Source organism: Ceratosolen solmsi, unplaced genomic scaffold (genome assembly GCF_000503995.2).
Source record: "Ceratosolen solmsi marchali unplaced genomic scaffold, CerSol_1.0 scaffold29, whole genome shotgun sequence".
Classification (NCBI taxonomy): Eukaryota; Metazoa; Arthropoda; class Insecta; order Hymenoptera; family Agaonidae; genus Ceratosolen; species Ceratosolen solmsi.
The window spans coordinates 7,317,496-7,336,297 of record NW_011948417.1 but is presented as its reverse complement, the minus strand read 5'-3'; the positions used below and the strand labels follow the sequence as shown (position 1 = coordinate 7,336,297).

The window sequence follows — 18,802 nt, the reverse complement described above, 5'->3', positions numbered from 1 at the left end:
GTTCACGGTTCTCGCGTCTCGAGCCCGGGAAAATGTGGACAACGGTTCGCCTGGAGTCTTGCAGTTTGCGGTATCTTCGAAGGCCCGATGCTCTAGAGACCCAAGTGACCGGCTATCGCGCTTATCGGTCAACGCATCGACGCCGACGCTAGCGACGATACTGCCGATATCCGGGTTTTTAGCGCTGACGTACTTGTCAAGCATGAATTGGCACCGATCGAGACGCGCGAGCTTGCTGCTGTACGTTTCTCATACGTGATATTCCATTCCAGGCAGCATCTCTTGACATGCAGGACTCTCGTACGGGAGGAGTCTTCGTGCGCGGTTTCCAACCTGAGGCAAGGCTCCTCCTTGAGCAATCGCAGGATAATGGAAGTGTGGCCGTAGATATTCTCGGCATTGCGTTCATTACGATCTACCATCTTCGCTGCCAACTTCACATCCACTGGCGTCCCTCTTGTCACGTCCTTCGTCTACTCTTGCTCTTGAGCAATCTCGCAAGCAACTCACACTCCCTCGCCCCCCCCCCCACTATACGCCGAACGCGCATTTTTTCGTTTATAAGTCTCTTGAGGGCTAAGATTCTGGCAAAGACTGTACTTACCGACCTCGAGGACCTTACCCCCCCCCCCCCCCCCCCACTATACGCCGAACGCGCATTTTTTCGTTTATAAGTCTCTTGAGGGCTAAGATTCTGGCAAAGACTGTACTTACCGACCTCGAGGACCTTATCAACCTCAAGATTCGCTCATTCGACAGGGCTACGCGTTTTTAGCATACTCCCTTCCCGCCTTTCAATTCCAATTTCCGTTTGCCTTGCTTATTACTCTTTATTTTAATCGTTCGTTATGACTGTCTCGTAGTTATCATAATCATTTTATCATCGTCATCGTCATCGATATTTTAACTACTAATTGTTATTTATTGATAGCTATACAGTAATAAACACTAATTTTGGTATAAAAGTATTTTGTAAAATTCAATCGCAAAGTCTTCTACTTATCGTTAAATTATTCTTCGTCTACAATATTGTTTTGCTTAAATGATGAACGAGTAGCATTTTTATTTTTATAATCATTTACGAGAAGCGACATTTACATTTGCATTAAATGAAAAAACTCTGCCTCCGTCTCATTCCATACTTTGAATTATATAATGCTATAATGGAATAGCGATGGGTTAATTATAATCCTTTATAAAATCCATGCCAGACGTATTGCATATCGCAATGAAATTATATTCGTCTAATAGAACTAAATAAAAATAGCGGCAAAAATGTCGAATGGTCGGATTTACGGGAAGTCTAAGGTAAATTTACAGTCAATTATGTAAGCAAAGAGCAATTACCTGTTGGAACTGTTGCTGTTGCCATTTAATAGGCTTTGAGAACCAAACCAGCCATTGAGATCGCTATGGCAGCCGACGGGATCGTCATCGAGCTCCAATGGGGATAGCTCGGTGAAGTTGAAGCCAAGTTCGGGATGCCCACCGATGACGCTATCGATTTCGCTTTTGATGTCGCAATCCAGCATGTCCTGGAGCGACTGGTCCGTGCCCAGTGTCCAGTCCATGGTTGTGAGCCAAGGGTCCCGAGATGGTCCCTGATCCAGCACACTGCTGTGTCTACTCTCTGTATCCAACATTCACACGTCTGTAACAGAGGGAAGGAAGTATGACGTTAGCATTTTTCCCTGAATTCACTGTTAATGATTACTGGGCTGCCATTATATTTCGATTTTTATATGTTAGCCGTTGAGCAGTGATTTCATCGTTATTATGACGAATTATAATGACAATATTCAGTTGAATAAGTACAATCCACCCGGTACGAAGCGAGCGCCCATATTCGACGCCATTATATGGTGGTTTACATTCGCTTCTGCGCATGCGTATAAACATTGTTCCATGTATCTACAACCCTGTATATATTGGAAACATCCGGGGGTTTCAATATAATTTTCACTTTCGACGATGGTATAACAATTGATTTATTTCTAAATCTCGCGGTAATAAAAAAAAAGATAAATTTAATCCAACAAGGATTATTATTATAAACTTAACATTCTTAATGAATCTCAATGAAGGGGAAAATTAATAAAACCAAATTATTTCGTGTTTTTCGATAATATTTAAATTATAAAAAAAATTTACTTTTATAAAAACTGAATATTCGAGGGACAAGATATTATCGGTCCCGAGCTTGGTGCAAATTATTTTTCTATGTTAATACAATCGTCTATATAATTTAAAAGGAATATGAATATGAATTGATTTAAAATGATTTTGCCATTTATAATATCATGAAGATTAAATGTACAAAGTTGTAATGTAGGTAAAATCTGCATTGAAAGGTTAATATAATCATAGTCCGTGTGGCAATATTTCTTCTAATGACTATCGAATGGGTTGAAGGTAAAAAAAAAACAGGCAAGAAAAGAAACACGTTGAATACACTAGTTGTGTAGCGTGCACACGTGCTCGAAAAAAAACAAACATAAACAATCACTTTCGATTTTAGCATAATTCTTTATTTCCGTATAGATGGATGAAAGAGTACGTAGTACATAAGTCGATCATACGGATCCCATAAAATCGAAGGGGAAGATATAGTAGCAAGAAGACTTGAGAATTGGTATTATCGATGTTTCTACTTCTCTCCCTCCCTCTCTCTCTCCAGCTCCCTCCCTCTCCCTCTCTCTCTCTCTCTCTCTCTCATCTGCTCCCCTCTGCCCCTCACTCTCATCTTTCATTTTTTTCACTCAATTTCTTTCGACAGTTTTTCGGGTAATGGCTGCGGCGTTAAGAACGTAAAGAGTTTTCAACAGACGATCGATCCTTCGCCTCGCGAGCACGTACAAGTTATTTCCGTCGTCGCGGATGAAAAACGAAAGTAAATCGACGAGTTGAGCAAAGCGTGTATGCACTCGTTCTAAGTAAAGCCACTCGTCCATGAAAGTACGAACGAGCTTGCTTCACAAATTATATTATAATTTTCATTTAAATTGAAATTTTTCAAAGGTTATTTTCCATAATCAGCTTACATGTTTAATCAATATCATGATTAAAAATTTTAACAAGAAAATCGGTATATTTTCGATCATTATCGCACGTACATCTTCGAATTTATCTAGCTAATAGAGCATAAAGAACTTTAACGGCAATTCAAACGTAAGTATAAGAAAAAGAAGAAGAAGAAGAAGAAGAAGAAGAAGAAGAAGAAGAAGAAGAAGAAGAGGAAGAAGCTAATCCATCTCGCTAATCCAAATTATGCAAAAGTTGTAGAAAGATGGGCTGCTTTTGGCTATTCGGCGAGCTTCGATCGCTCGACAATAATCCGCGGAATTAAGCGAAAACAGGATGGGGACATTCGTTTGTTTATGGGCGGTGAGATCGCGGGCGGAGCAAGGGCAGGAGGAGTAAGAGTCGCGGGGCTTCGCCGTGGGTGTGCTTGTGACCTCGGTCGGAGTTTGCCGAGGCTCTTGAACCCGCTCACTTGCCGCTGGGTTCTCGTGGGTGTGACTGACTATCCCTCCCCTTCACGGCTCTCTCATTCGGTCTTGCTACCGCACTCGCAAGTTTAAGCCCTCGATTTATGTACTTCGTCACCGTAGTACTGCTCACATACGTAACACTCTTTGCCACGACTACGTAATGGGGGCCGTTGTATGCCGCTTCTTTTACGGGCTTCCAATCGGGATTTCCTCTTTTTATGCCGGGCTTCGATCGATCGATTTTTCTAAAACGACTTTTTTCACCATAAGTGACATGTGCTTCTCGCGTTGTTGGCGCGCTCTCTCGAGCGTACGAGCTTGTGGTATGTGTTAGGTTTGGCATGAGAACAACGATTTCGATTACACCATTATCTATTGTTTCTAATATTTGTACAGTTAATATTGCAAATTCGATTATAAAATCCCGTAACTGCAAGTACCGTTAAAGCATCGTGTATGCTTTCAATGCAGCAGCTGCAACGTTCTGTCATCGACCTAATGTTTATACTGAAATGGAAACTTTAATGCACAGCATTGCTTCGAAGAAAGCACAACTGTGATCCTTTGTCGCTACCGTTTAAACTTGATAAAGTTTATACTAATCCAAATGAAAAACAAAAGCAAAAAAAAAAAAAACAAACAAACAAACAAACAAAGTTAAGCCTTGAATCTATACAAGCTTCGATATATTGTTCACTTTGGCAATTTACATTTATATGAAAGATCGTTTGGAAAAGCCATTTTATTCGACTGAAAGGAAATACTTTTAGAATTATCATTACATTTTTCGATAACATAGTATTTAAAAGCGTTATTATGGTCTCTTCATAGGAAATTCCATAATTCTTAATTTCATATTAAACGGTGACGGTTATTTCAGACAATATTCGAAGAATAATAATTCTACTTTGCATCTAGCTTTATTTTAGTTTGTCTTATAAGATTTTTAATGACGAGCTTTTTATAGTGAATTTATTCGTTATTTAACAATGACGAAGTCTCATGTAGAAAAAAAAATAAATAAACTTTTTTCATGTAAATAGCAAATATTATTTTATCTAATTCTTACGCAATCACTTGGAATTACGATATGCCGATTATTATTATTTGTTACAAATTAACAATATAAATAAAATCCGATTGTAAACTCTTCGCTATACTTAATCACTAATAAATTTGTATCTTTAATTTTACTATCTCCTCTTTGTAATATGGTGTAGCTTATCAATAATTTTAACTCTTCTTCACGGTGTTATTTTATCGGGAAATAATGTTTTCGCGATGCATTTATATTTACGAATTATTATATTGTAACTGAAAAAATAGCTCAATCCCTTAAAATCCTATTACATTATAATTGTAAGCTCTTGAATTATATTTCATGTTAAATGTATTTAAATAACGTGATTTCTTGTATAAAGTACGATAGAAAATGATGCGAGGATAGGTCAGTTTTCTTAAGCTAACAATATGAAAAGTCGAAAGAGATCGTAGATAGCATGTCGAAGAATGGATAACAAACACATCAGAAGGAAAATGCGGAGAGAGGGAACGAGAGAGAAGAATAAACAGACGTGTCTATCTATTCCCAGTCCTCGCAAATTGCGTATTACGCGAAGCCTTCTAAACCATTAAAGGCTAGTTGTTCCTTCCTTCTCCTTCCTAGAGATGGTGGGGTGGGTGGGTATAGGAGAAGGCACAAAAGCGTGAAAGCGACTCATCGCTGCATAACGAGTAAAATTCAGCTTTTAAAAAGCACACGATGTGGTTGGTGCTTCCGTTAACGCGCTGGCGCGCAATTGTAAGAATCTTAGCCCCGCGCACAAAGAGTACATTGGCTTTTATCCATTTTCGCGTTAGTCGTTCTCGTAGCATCCGAGCAAACCTGTCACTCGCTCAGGGCCAGTAGTGATAAAGGAAGGTAGCGCAAAAAAAAAAAAAAACAAAAGAAAACGAACACTAGGTGTGCGAGCAGCGGGACGAGGAAGAGAACAATGTCACGTGAATAATGGGTTATAGGGAGCAGCCGTATACAAGTGTTGATACAGTAGAAAAAAAGAATGCAAAATTAGAATTTCGGGAACGTCGGAAAACTCGAAGCTTTCAACCATATGATCTAAAATTTTAATTTCGAGATCTATGAATGAGTAGCACAGCATGGATGATAATAAAGTCTCACCACTGGGGCAACGGAGACAGTAAAATGAGCAAGAGAAATGGAGCTTACAGTAAGCGGCCACGATTACGCGAATATCCAACTTTTCAAACTTACTCCTTCATTTCGTCATTATCTTTAAAAAAAAAAACTTAATTGTTTTATATAAATATTCAATTAGCTATTATGCACATATTTCATAATGGATGAATATATTATGACCGAAGTTTGTCTAACTTTGCTGCTAAAGAGTCTACTAAAGAGATATGACGACACTGATTTTCAAACTAAATTTGTATAATACTATTTGTTCGCGTAGTAATTCAATGCACTGCTAATTAAGGAAGCTAAAGAAATTTATTTTGTATCAACGAATACATAATTTAATTAAAATTAAGATGGACTTAAGTTGATTTGGTTAGAGTACGTGAAAAGTAACAAATATTCCATCGAGTTTATTTAATTTTGCCCCACAAGTTTGGAATAACTAAATTTAGTGGCTCCTTAGTAAATTAAGAAGTGATGAAAGATATGAGAGTTGCAAAAGGTCCTAAGAGACGAAAATAAAGCATTTCTACAAAGATTTCATTGAAGCAGAGCATGAATGAGCGAAAGGCATGAAGGCGGAGACGTCTATATAAGAGGAAGACGGGTCTGAGAAAAGTCTCTCCCTTCTAAAGAGAGAGAGAGAGAGAGAGAGAGAGAGAGCACGAATGCACTTTGTGCACTGAATCGTGTGTTGTCGTGTGTTTGTTTTCCAAACGCAAGGGCAGCGAGATGAAGAGGAAAAGAGGAACATAAAACAGTAAGAGAGAGAGAGAGAGAGAGAGAGAGAGAGAGAAGGAGAAGATAAACTGTCGACCAAAATAAAGATTCAAGGATGGACCTAATAACGGAACAGATGCACTATACAGACTTTTACTATACACATGCGTGTGCTTATCTACTGACTTTGGATATCTGAAGAGCAAGGGAAGAGAGGGTATTTTTGTTTTTAAATTCATGTTGTTTCTTTCGTCTTCCTTTCAGGCACTAAATTTATCTGAGCTTCTAGTCACTCGAAAACCTAGGCTTCAAGTACGAATGCGGGCGCACATCTTTCTTCATTTGTATCGTTTATTTTTTTTTTATTTTTTTTTTTTAACAATAATAAGCGGGGCCCTTATATTTTATTTCGTTTTTATGTTTATGAAATACTAACAAATATGGTATTAGCTTAAATTGATCACAGTCCCGTAATAGATTTTAGTATGATATAAGTAACATTTTTTTATAAAATATGATAATAAATTAATATTATTTATGCGCAACGAGTCTTATTATTTCGTAATGTTTAACCCAGTGAAAATTAATAAAGAATAAATAATACAAATAATATATTCGCATGTTAATTTATGAATCATACAATTAAATTTACTAAATTAGCGCTGTTTACGTAATTAAAATTCCATCATTATAGTATATTATGTAATTAAACATGTAATACTAATGAGTGATTGTAAACTTATTTAATTCGCATCAATAGCATTTTAATTTTTCATATCGTGAATTTACATAAGCAATTATAAGAATAGCCGCATCTACCACTTAAAGTGTTATCATTCACGTCAACAATTATAATTCCTATACAATGTATATAATTTATGCTTTATTTTTTTTTAATTTTGATTTTCAACATAAATCGTTTAATACAAATGAAAATAAGACATTGATAATTAATGCTTAACTTGAATTCAAATAAAATGCTAATTGCACCGACAATGATTACCGTATTATTTTAATAAATATTTTAATAAATAGGATTAAAATTAGAGAAATCTGAATAGTAAGAGTAGGTGTTAATTTTAATGTCCTAATCTTATTTGCCTAATCCTATAGGCAAATATTGTTTACGACTGTATTCGGTAGCATAATAATATTTATCTCCGTGACTCGAATAATTCGACTGCCTTTGCGTTAAAAAATACGTACTGATGGGTTTTAGGCACGCTCAAGTGCATTCTGGTTACGGCTCAATAATCCTCATCTATGGCCTGTGAAAAATGACGAGAAATTGAACGACCGACAGTGAAACCGCGGATCGGAACGACCTTGGAAAAAAGAGATCCTCCACCACTTTTGGCCCGCGGCGCTAACATCGAAAGATCTTTCCTCTCTTACCGGTCCTACCATTCACACCAGACCCCACTCTCTTTTTATTAATGTTCACCCAACATGTTGGCCTTCATTTTTTAATTTACCAAGAGCACGGAACTAACAACATTCGTGCTGGCATTCTCACGCCAAACATCTTTTCATTTAGGTTTGTTATGCGTATTATGGTGCGAATAATATACATGCATTTTGTTTTTATGAATCTTCAGAGCAACGCCGACAAATGAACATATTTACAGTGATATGTTATGATAAGAAAATTCCTTCTTTTTTTATGGAGTTCGATGGAGAAAATGTTTATTGACATGGCTTTCTAATGTTATAATACAACTGCTAATTTCCAATTTCGAATTAATAATTCGATCATATAACGAAAACAAAAATACATTTCTATCAATATCGCCTATTTTGAAGTTTTTGTTTTTGTTTTTTTAAATAATAAACGAAGTTGCTTTATTATTCATTAGTTGGCAATTCTTTAATTATATCGTATAAAAATTATAAAGCTATGTGGCAATTTATAAAATTCAATTGTAAATAAAAGTACTATTTATCATATTTTAACTGAATTAATAATTAAATATAACTAGAGCAGATTAAAATATCATAATCATACACACACACACACAATCGTACGATCGATCATAATCCCTCATAATTTCTATCAGGGACAATTTAAAATAAAAATATTAAAAAAAATTTAATATTACTTGAGTTTTTTTTTTTTAGGTATATCTTATAACATTTATAGAGTAAGAATGAAAAGTTGTTTCTCATATATTATTATACTATTAACAAATCCTTTTCACCGGTACATACTAAATTAAAAGATGTAATTAATTATTAATTATTAACTAAATAATGTATTGTTTCACTTAAGCAAATTGATTAAAGTAAAAACGAAAAGTTATTATCTTATTGATAATAACTTTCTATTTTTCAATTAAAATAACTTATTCTAAATGTAATCAACTAATACTTATTTAATAATAAAAAATCATAATATGATTATATAATATATTTAAATATTTGTGTTTTAGCTAAAAAATTCGATTAAAAACGAAAAACTTTCATACTACACGATAAATATAAATACATATATAAATATCAATTTAAATTTATCAGGATGAACTATGTGTTTATTCACAAATATAAAAAAATCATGGCGTAATAAAAAAAATTTTTTTATATAAAATAATTTGTATTCGTTTAAAACAAAAAAATGCTTTTAAAGCAAGAGAGAGATTCTTAAAAATAAAAGAAGTTTTATCCATAAAACTATGAGCTTAAAGCAGTAAAATTTTTCAATTTTAAAACAATTTTTGGGAATGATTTTGTCTTCGCCAAACGATTGAAACAATCTTTCAGCGGTAACATTTATTTTGAATTTCCTTGAATTTTCGAGCTACGTAACGATTTACGTTTTTTGAACAGTTATTTCGGATAAAGTTTCATACTTTTAAAAATTAAACTCTATATATGTTTGATATATAATCTCATGTAATAAAGTTATATTGTTAAATACGTTATGTATCTATCATATCTTTATAATTCTACTTAAAAAAACATGAATAATTTGAATAAATTTACGAATATATCTTTTTAAGACGATAGATTTTATTTTATATTTGCACATAGTATTTTGACTAACGAAACATGTATCTTGTATGTCTCGTACGTTTCCATATTTTTATCGAAATTGGGAACGAAAATTTGATGCGATTCTTATGGGAATGAAATTGTAGGGCTTTCTTATTTATTTTCATCTAGAATACTGTTTGTGAAATTGCTTTGTTTAGTGTTTGTTTCGATACAATAATACCAGCATTTGTATAAATTCGAAGGGCGGATAAAAGCTATTAAAGAAACCTCGACAAGGTAGCCCGTAACGATTCATTCTTGATATTTTTTCAAATACATTAAAAAGAAAATTTGTATATTGTATGAATTGTTATATTCTAAATTCGCTTTCGGGTTCACTAAGCGTTTCCGCCGACGTTTATAGTAGTAAACATTTTGATATATACATTATACGATGTTCGTATTTTACCTAATATATTTTAAGATCAACAATTTTTGTTTAAACATTTGGGCAACTTAATAACATTATTTAAGATGAAACGATTTTTAAATTCACAAATATATGTTGATTATTTTCAAGTATTGCAGGTACATAATACAAAGAAAGTATAAAATAAAAATACTATACCCGTGATTAATATTGCAGTTTATTAAATAAAATCAACAGAAATGATAAATTTAATATGCTTGCGATATGTAAAAGAGATAAAATTTGCTTACCACTCTAACCAGAAAAATTATCAAGTTTTTGTTATTGTAAAAAAGGAATATGTGAAATTAGATAAAATAAGAGACCGAAGTATTGGTACTAGAAAATATTTTTCTTACATCTCCAAAAGTTGGATGTGAATATCGAGGGCTGCGAAAAGGGGTGGAGGTAGAAAGGGACAGGTGGAGAATGAGAAGAGGAACGTTGCTTGCTCACAAGCCTCCCCGAAAGCGCACGAAAGAAGATTGCCGGGGAGAATCGAGGATACCTAACGTACCTAAACAGCAGGTCAGAAAATGATATGACTGCACTCTACTTTTTTTACCTTCCAGGTTACCTCGTTGGCCTTGCTTCAAAATAACGGCTGAGTAGTTATACAAAATTTGCGATGCCATAATAGAAGTCGCTATAGCCATTATACCGAATGAAATCGAGAGTCAGAGACACCGGACAAAAGCTTGTATTTGTACATGAAAATAACAAACACACTTAGATTTAAAATGGGATAATTTATCGCTGCGCTAAATCATCTTGATCATGCTTATTTATCGAATTGTCAACATTAAAAGCCTATGCAATTTTATTTGGATGATGCTGAATGTATGCCTTTTTGTTAAATAATTTCTTATTTTCTTCATACTTTGCTTTTTATCATTATTAGCATCATCGCATTGATTTCTTTTTTTATTTTTTTTAAATTCAAATTAATAATAAGCAGTTAATGAATGCATATTTTAGGCGAATGTTTTCAATAAATTTTTAAATTATTATTGAAATAAGCTACACGGCCTTCTATACAGTTCATCCATAGCAATATTATGATTTAACTTAGTGGAAAATGTCGATAAATATCGCGCGATCCTCTCTTATAAATAAAAATATTTGTCCACAAAGGCAAATATTCCTCAACAAATATACAAAAGTAAATTCAATTTATTCCATCGTATTTAATATTCTCTTTACACTTAAATGGAAAAAGTGAAATTCAATATATAATTATTATTTCCAAATGCCTACAATTGCACAGCCTTAACGAATTTACCATAGTCCCCCTACAATCCCACTGAAAGAATATTGAGATCGAAATGACCTGAATCGCATTCACGATCATGACCGATAGAAACTTATCATTGTTATCATTGTTTTCATTGATTTAAAACGCAGCGTAGGACTACGAATGAGATGAAAGGAATACATAAGAAGCGTGGTAATGATGAAGGTATGTCGAAGTAGCGAAGGCTGACAATCTCTCGGTGCGTACGAAAGTACGCGAATAGCGAGTTAGGGAGGGTAAGCGAAGATAAAAAGAGGTGGTCGGTGCAGCGCGCGCACGAGCAACCGCCGTCGGAAAAACCGGTTTCCTCCTTCTCGAGCATGAGTTCACTACGAGTCGCGCTACACTTACGCCCGTATCCAGAGGCTGAAATACTCGAGCTCCATCGTCCAACATCGCAGCAACAGAAGTAATAACAGCAGCAGCAGCAGCAGCAGCAGCGGCAGCGGCAGCAGCAGCGGCAGCAGCAACAGCAGCAGCAGCAGCAGCAGCAGCAGCAACAGCAGCAGCAGCAACAGCAGCAGCGGCAGTAATAGCAGCGGCAGCAATAATAACAAAAACGTCAATGACGACGACGACGATGACGGCGACGAAAACGACGATTGCAAGAGCAACAGCAACAACAGCGACTACTGAGATTTCGATGTTGCGCGTCACGCTGAGGGACGACGCCTCCCCACGACTCGACTCCTCCGAATTATCCGCCGGGAAATTTTCACGTAGAGGGGCTGACTTGCTGCGACGTTTTTTTTAGGTCCTTACTCCCCTTCGACTCGTATGGCTCATTAACCATCTATCCATTGCAATAACTGATCGACTCAAGATTACACCGTTTTGTGAAGTGAAGTGAAGTTTGGCTGCGCGTTGCTTTCATACATAAAGACTATTTCTATATATTTTCTTCTCCCTATCAAAATGATTGCCTGGCCTTAGAGTAGCTACACGATTATGCTTACAGTACTTTGATGGTGCTAATGGGTTTTCGTTAAATGCATTCGTAAAAATCCATCGATCCCACCAACAGTGTCGTTTTATTCGAACAATAATCCCAATCGTTATCACTGCTCAAACAGGATCATCGCATTGTAATGTTTCTTTCAGATAATAATCAGAGACTAATTAAGCCTAGAAACGTGGGCATATTTTTTGATATTTAATTTAAATATAAATTCTATAAGGCAAAAGATAAAATGGAAGAATAAAATAACGTCAATTGTAATGGGAATACATAAAATGAGCAAATGGTTGGTTTGCTTGGAAATTGACTAAAAAAACAAAAACAAAACATAACAAAAAAAAAAAAAAAAAAAAAAAAATTGACGAATAAAATCATTAAATAAAAATCTTAATAAAGAAGTTAACCGACATTTGCTTTTCCGTACTTTCAAAATAATCTGACTGTATGAGAAAAGTATTGAAATTACAGCTTAGAGACGAGCCTCTCAAGCATTAATTTGAAGAGAACTGACCGGTCGAGCACAGTACGTCCGTCTCTTTCATCTCCAAAAGCGCACGTAAAATATTCTTGTAACAGGTGCATCGCCCCCTCCACGCCTATTTCTTTCCGTCTCACTCGCTCTCGATGATTCCTTTATTTTACAGGCTAGAGAAAGTAAAAGCAGAAGTCAACGAGCCCATCTACGTCTACTCTGGCTTTTATATTAAAATGCCCTTTTATGCCCTTGAACTTGAAACGAGCCGGAAAAAACGTTGGTATTTCCAGCTGCTTTGTTCCTCCTATTCAATGCTCTATTTTATTATTTCTCCTGTCATATTTATTATTTTTTAGATTACGATGTCCGAGTAGAAACTCGAAAGAAATGAACCCCTTAAGAAAATATCCCTGAGAGCATTTTATTCGTAGAAATAATAATTAACTTATAAATAACTAATACAGTAGCATTAATTACAGATAATAATTTAAGTTAAGAGCATGTACCTTGAAATTATTGTAATATCGTCTATAATGCAGTATTGTTATTGTTATTAATAGAAAAACGATTGATTCAACACTTCCAATAACAACATTAACAACAACAAATAATAATAATAAAACAATTCATTCAAAAAGGTAAATTAATTTTGACATTGATGATAATAATTGTGTAATTATAATCGATTAACAAAGTAAACAAACAAAGAGTAAACGAATATCACTCCAACTGCCTTCTCCTTGTAAATCTTTTCAACCTTGACCTTGCTCCGATTCGAGCGAAGGTACGCACTTTCCTCTATACCGAGTCTACACACAAAAATGCACCTTGTATCCTCAAATAGGTTGGGACATTCCATCCTCAACGATGCGATTGCACTTGCTCGAAGCGAATAACGAACCTACATCGAAAGCCTGAATAACTAACAATCAGACCCTAGATTCTACGGAAATCCATAAGTATAACTACACGGCACTGCAGTGGGCGAGCATCTTTTCTAAGCCCCTACAACCGTTGCCTTCTTTGTGGAATTTTCCCTTCGTCTCACCAGTCACTGAGTCCAACAAACGAAAGTGTCACGTCGTCGTTCTTTTTAACAAAGAAGTATCGACCAATTCTGACCGAATTTTCCGTTGGAAAAGCCACAATGTACCATGTCATTTACACGCATGGAAAATTGATTCGCTCTCCCTACTTGCCTTTGTGAAATACCGTCAAAATACAGGTGCAACAGATTATTATTATTATCAGACGATTATAATAATTTCAGTTAATCGATGGACAGAACTACCAAAGGTAAAAGTAATTGCACAATTTTTTCCCATCAAAGAATAATAAATAATATAATTATGATTAAAATCCGACAATTTACAGTCAAATATTAGAATACCATATAGCACATCGTAAAATTGAAAAAGGGGAAACAAAATTGTGATCGCCAAAACAAACAAAATAAATTTTTTAAAATATTGATATGTAACGCCATACTGTTCGTGACTTGACGAGTAAAAAACATCTGTTCGTAGGACAGGAAAGTGACAACCGATAATTTTCTTTCGACTTTTTTGTTCAATGATATATACCTAAAGTTAGGAACTTTTATTTTCATGCCTTGTTGTTATTGACATGACAATGAATAATTATTCAAATTTTCATTATTTAGCCATTTTTAATTGAGTAGAAATATATTTAGTTTTTTTTTCTTTTTTCTTTTTAGAATTTATTCTCATAAAACATAATTAAATTATCTACTTTAATTTACAGCAATTTATGAGATAAAGAAATAGTAAAACAATTAATTATTAGTGGTATATGAAAAATTGAAGGAAGCTGATATTGCAATATGATATTTCAATTGTCCTATTATTCTATTACAAATTTTGTGACTTCTGAGTAATCAGTACGATCATATGGCTCATCGGTAATAACACTAAAATGGCATTATATTTAAACTTTGCTTAATTGTCATTCTAAGAACATAATACTTTAGCCACTGTATTTCATCACCTACTATTATTTACGTAAAAGAGTCGGATCACAATTCGCAGAATATCTTTATTGTCTAAGCCATGCTGTTAGAATATTATTCCAAACGATGGGATAAACAATACGATACGAAACATCATCTTTTTACGAAAACACAACCGTAAATGTAGCCTGCGTTTAAAAATTACAATGTTTTGAAAAGCCACTAAAAATTCCATGTATTCTAAAAGTGCACCTTCCTGTCTTCTGTCGCTCATTTTCCTTACTATAAAGTACAGTCGGTCGATGTACGCAGCTGCTTCTTACTTATCGAATAAAGAAAGAAGGAGAGTGAAAGAATATCAGGCAACAAAATAATGGAGAGAGGGAAGGACGCTGAGAAAAGGAGAAAGAAATATAAAGAGAAGTGCCGGTGGCAAACGACGTCATCAGTTTACCGATCATCTGCCCTGTCTGTCTTTAATGTTGGACAGTTTAATCACGCAAATACGCGTCCTTCTACTTTGCACTTTTTTTTAAATATTACATACGTTTATTTTACATTTTTATGGCTTTTTATATTATTCTATTTTTCAAATTATTGGATATAATTATTATTAAAATAATAATTCATTTATTAAAAAACAGCATATATTTTTTTCGATTTCAATATATTAATTCAACATTAATATATTCAATTTATAAAAAAATTGTAGGCATTATTTGATATATTTGTTATTATACGAACTTTATATGATTAAAAGTTATGATCACAGTAAATTTATATTAAAGGGCATTAAACAAATCAACTGTTCAATGAATGCTAATGAATAAGCCAGTAGAAATAAAGTCGTTCTCAATTCGCGAAAGAGAAGACTTAATCTGTTCAACAGAATTTAGGATCAAAACAGACTTAGTAGCAAAAATCTATTTCTTATTATGCTTTAAAAATTTTATCTAGAAACAGATAGTGTATATTGTATAGAAATTAAAGTTTTTCCAAAAAATTTTACAATCTATGAATATGATTTTAAATTTATTCCAACTATTACCACCATTTTCTAAAGAAGGTACAGTAATTCTTTTATTACATTAAATTGTGATATATATATTTACATGGAATTATTCGTTACCATGTACATTTTGAAATTTAATTTCTTTAATTTCACATAATAAATTTTTAATATTTTCATTTATATTAAACCTTTTAAAATTAATTATAATGAGAATGGATATTATTTGTATTCTAATCCTTCAAATGCTGCAGTCGATAATTTGTCATCAAATTTAGAAACAATGATTAATAAACTACGGAGAAAGTGAATAAAAAGTAATAAATCGTTAGCATATTAAATAACTAATAACTAACAACAATGATAAACTTCTATTAACTTAACACATCTGCTATAGATATTATATTATTTTTTCTTAACTCAATTATGAATCAACATGCATAAATGTTGTCAAATCAGAGATTCCAAATAAAAATTAATTTAAATCAATCAAAATGTAATACATATTTATTCAAAGCTATGCTAATAAATTCCAGGCCCACGTTCATGAATTTTTCAAGTTTTAAATAATGCATTAACATGAGTTATACAATAAAAAAATCTGTGTTTAGATATTATAAATGAAATGTCAATAAGTTTATATAAGCCTTTTAGATTATGATTGGCAATCAAATATAGATACGGCTAATATATAATACCGAATAATTAGAGGTAATTGAGCGCAAAGAATTTGAAATATACATTTTAAAAATTATATCTACGTTACCTCATATCATTATAAAATGCAAGTTATTCAAATTGTCATCCGCAGACTTGAACTTCATTATACATGGTTGGGCAGTATTCAAAGTGCAATAAAAATGATTTTGAAAATCAAGCAAGCTTTAATGAGAAATAATATTGTATACTATCGAATCCATGAGATACATGTAGAATCGCAAAAGCTTTTGCCACACAACGAAGTATAATTTTACTCTTTTAGAAACTTAGCCTGTTAAGGTTAAAAAAAAAAAAAAAAAAAAAAAGATAGAGAAGTAATATAAAGCGGTTAATCGGCAATCATCGGTCTCTTCGATGGTTCCGTTCAATGGTCGCAGCCGGCGAACAAGGAAACATGCTGCCCGATATTACTAATAGATGTGCCAACAGATGGATTCGCAAGCGCGAAAAGGAAGCGAGCGGCCAACGCTCGGCAAATGCCAATTTCGCCTCGTTTGCTAAAGAGCCGTTGACCCTATTACCGCTGGCAATGCGAGTGAAAGAGAGAGAGAGAGAGAGAGAGAGAGAGAGAGAGAGAGAGAGAGAGAGCGAATGGCCCTGCCCCTCTATAGTACACAGGCGACGCCTTCTTACCCTCGCTTTGCGATCCAATTTCTCATCCGACTTTACTTGACCGGGTTCAACCCCGTAGTAACTCGTACCGTTCTTCGTTATAGCATAATTTTATCGCATTATCACACGCCGAGCCGTACTTTCACAATACCGCGAGCTTCTCTGGCTTCTAACGAAGCTTTTTAACGATCCGCTCATTACAGTCAAACGCTTTTTCGACGATGTGAAAATTTCTCTAATCTTGGCGGACTGGAACAGACTCGTCCAGTTATTACAATTTAACCAACCTAATGTTTCATCATTTCAAACTTCATTTTACATCATATGCTTAATATTCTTAATTACATTTCCTCTTATACGGCTATTGATTGGCTTACAATTAATTTAACAATACCTGAAGCACATTAAGATCTAATTGCCTAATTCTGAAAAATGCCCTGGATTTTATGGTAAAATATAAATTAAACTATATTTAATACGATTACTTTATATTAATTTTACCACAAACACTATTTATAATGATGGGTATTAATGTTCCTCGAATTAATAACAATCTTTCTCAAAATTTATCTCCACATTATCCTTAAACAAAATAAAAATAATAAATAATACGCAAATACATACACGAACAGTTCATCATACATTAATCGATGCTTATTAATCCTTGCTATGATTAAAAAAAATGATTTTCTTAATTCACATAAAAATATTGATTAATTTAACAAACTATGCATTTTTAGGGATTTTAATACTTATTATTTGTTTGAAACATTGAACTATAGGCTACTATAGTATATATATAGTATATAGAGTATATTAAAATATATTATGATAAAGGCTATCAAACGATGAATCATTTTACACAGAAACAAATAAGAGAGCTGGCTACCTGCATTTTACATTTATTTTAACATGTGCAAGTGAACTTTAGGGAAATGATTATACATAATATTTTTTGCTTAAGGCTTTATAAAAATTGCTCAGTATTCAGATATTTTAAACGTATTTGAATACAGAATCTAAATACTTTATCAATATTAACAATAAAGATATTTCAACTAAGCCTTTAGTTGAGTCTATATCTATAACTTACATAAATAAGTCATGATAATTTTCAATACTCTCAGACGGCATGGCGTCAAGAAAAAAAGATTAATTTAATCATAAATAAGCTAATCGTATGCTGATTAATTGCAATACATATACTTATACCAAGTTCTTTTATACATATACATACTTGTCAATGAATATGTATATGAGAAAGAGTATTATATTGGTGCACGTGTGTGCTCATATTCTAAATATGAGGTAGCTATTCGTGTAAATACGAAGTTACGAAATTTTCTTCCAAGTGAAAAATGTGCAGTAAGATGAGAGGCCCAATGAAAGTTACAATTTTCATGGTATTTATTATTGCCAAGTACGTAAGCCAAGGCGTCGAACTGAGACAATGTGTTTTCAACTCTTGCGTTGCACGAGTCTTACACACTTTTCTTTATCAAGTTCTGTAAACATCATACACGAACACAGTTTCATTCAAGTTTCTCAATTATAATCAATATGCATAATAAAATAATATGTAAATGAATTGAATTTCATAAATTTATTAAGAAAAAATTTTTTTAATAATAATTATTATATTATTAATAATTATATTGCCCTAGCACAATTAATAATTATAAATTATAATGAGCTAGCATATGAGAAACGATTACTTTTCAAAGAAAAGATTTTCATAGAAAAATGGTGGAGGAAAGTTCTGGAGAGTTTGAACAGGTAGAAAACTTTACGACTTGGGATTCATCAAACGTTTGAAGAATGTCTGTGTAGGAGTGCGCAGCAGCAAAGAGAAATAGAGAAACCATCTATCTCTTCAATATTATCTGTCGAAAATCTTGTAGTTCGGAATCTTATA

The 18,802-nt window shown here is 33.5% G+C and overlaps 1 protein-coding gene across 1 annotated transcript in view; it reads right to left on the bottom strand.

The window, feature by feature from the left end:
• The window catches only part of jumu (Forkhead box protein N4 jumeau), a 31,566-nt gene that overhangs the window by 5,847 nt on the left and 6,917 nt on the right, over positions 1-18,802 (bottom strand). Inside the window, exon 2 of the mRNA XM_011496471.1 lies at positions 1,348-1,651. Within this exon, the coding sequence (XP_011494773.1) occupies positions 1,348-1,643 (296 nt within the window). The 5' untranslated portion in view covers positions 1,644-1,651. The remainder of the gene's footprint in view (positions 1-1,347; positions 1,652-18,802) is intronic.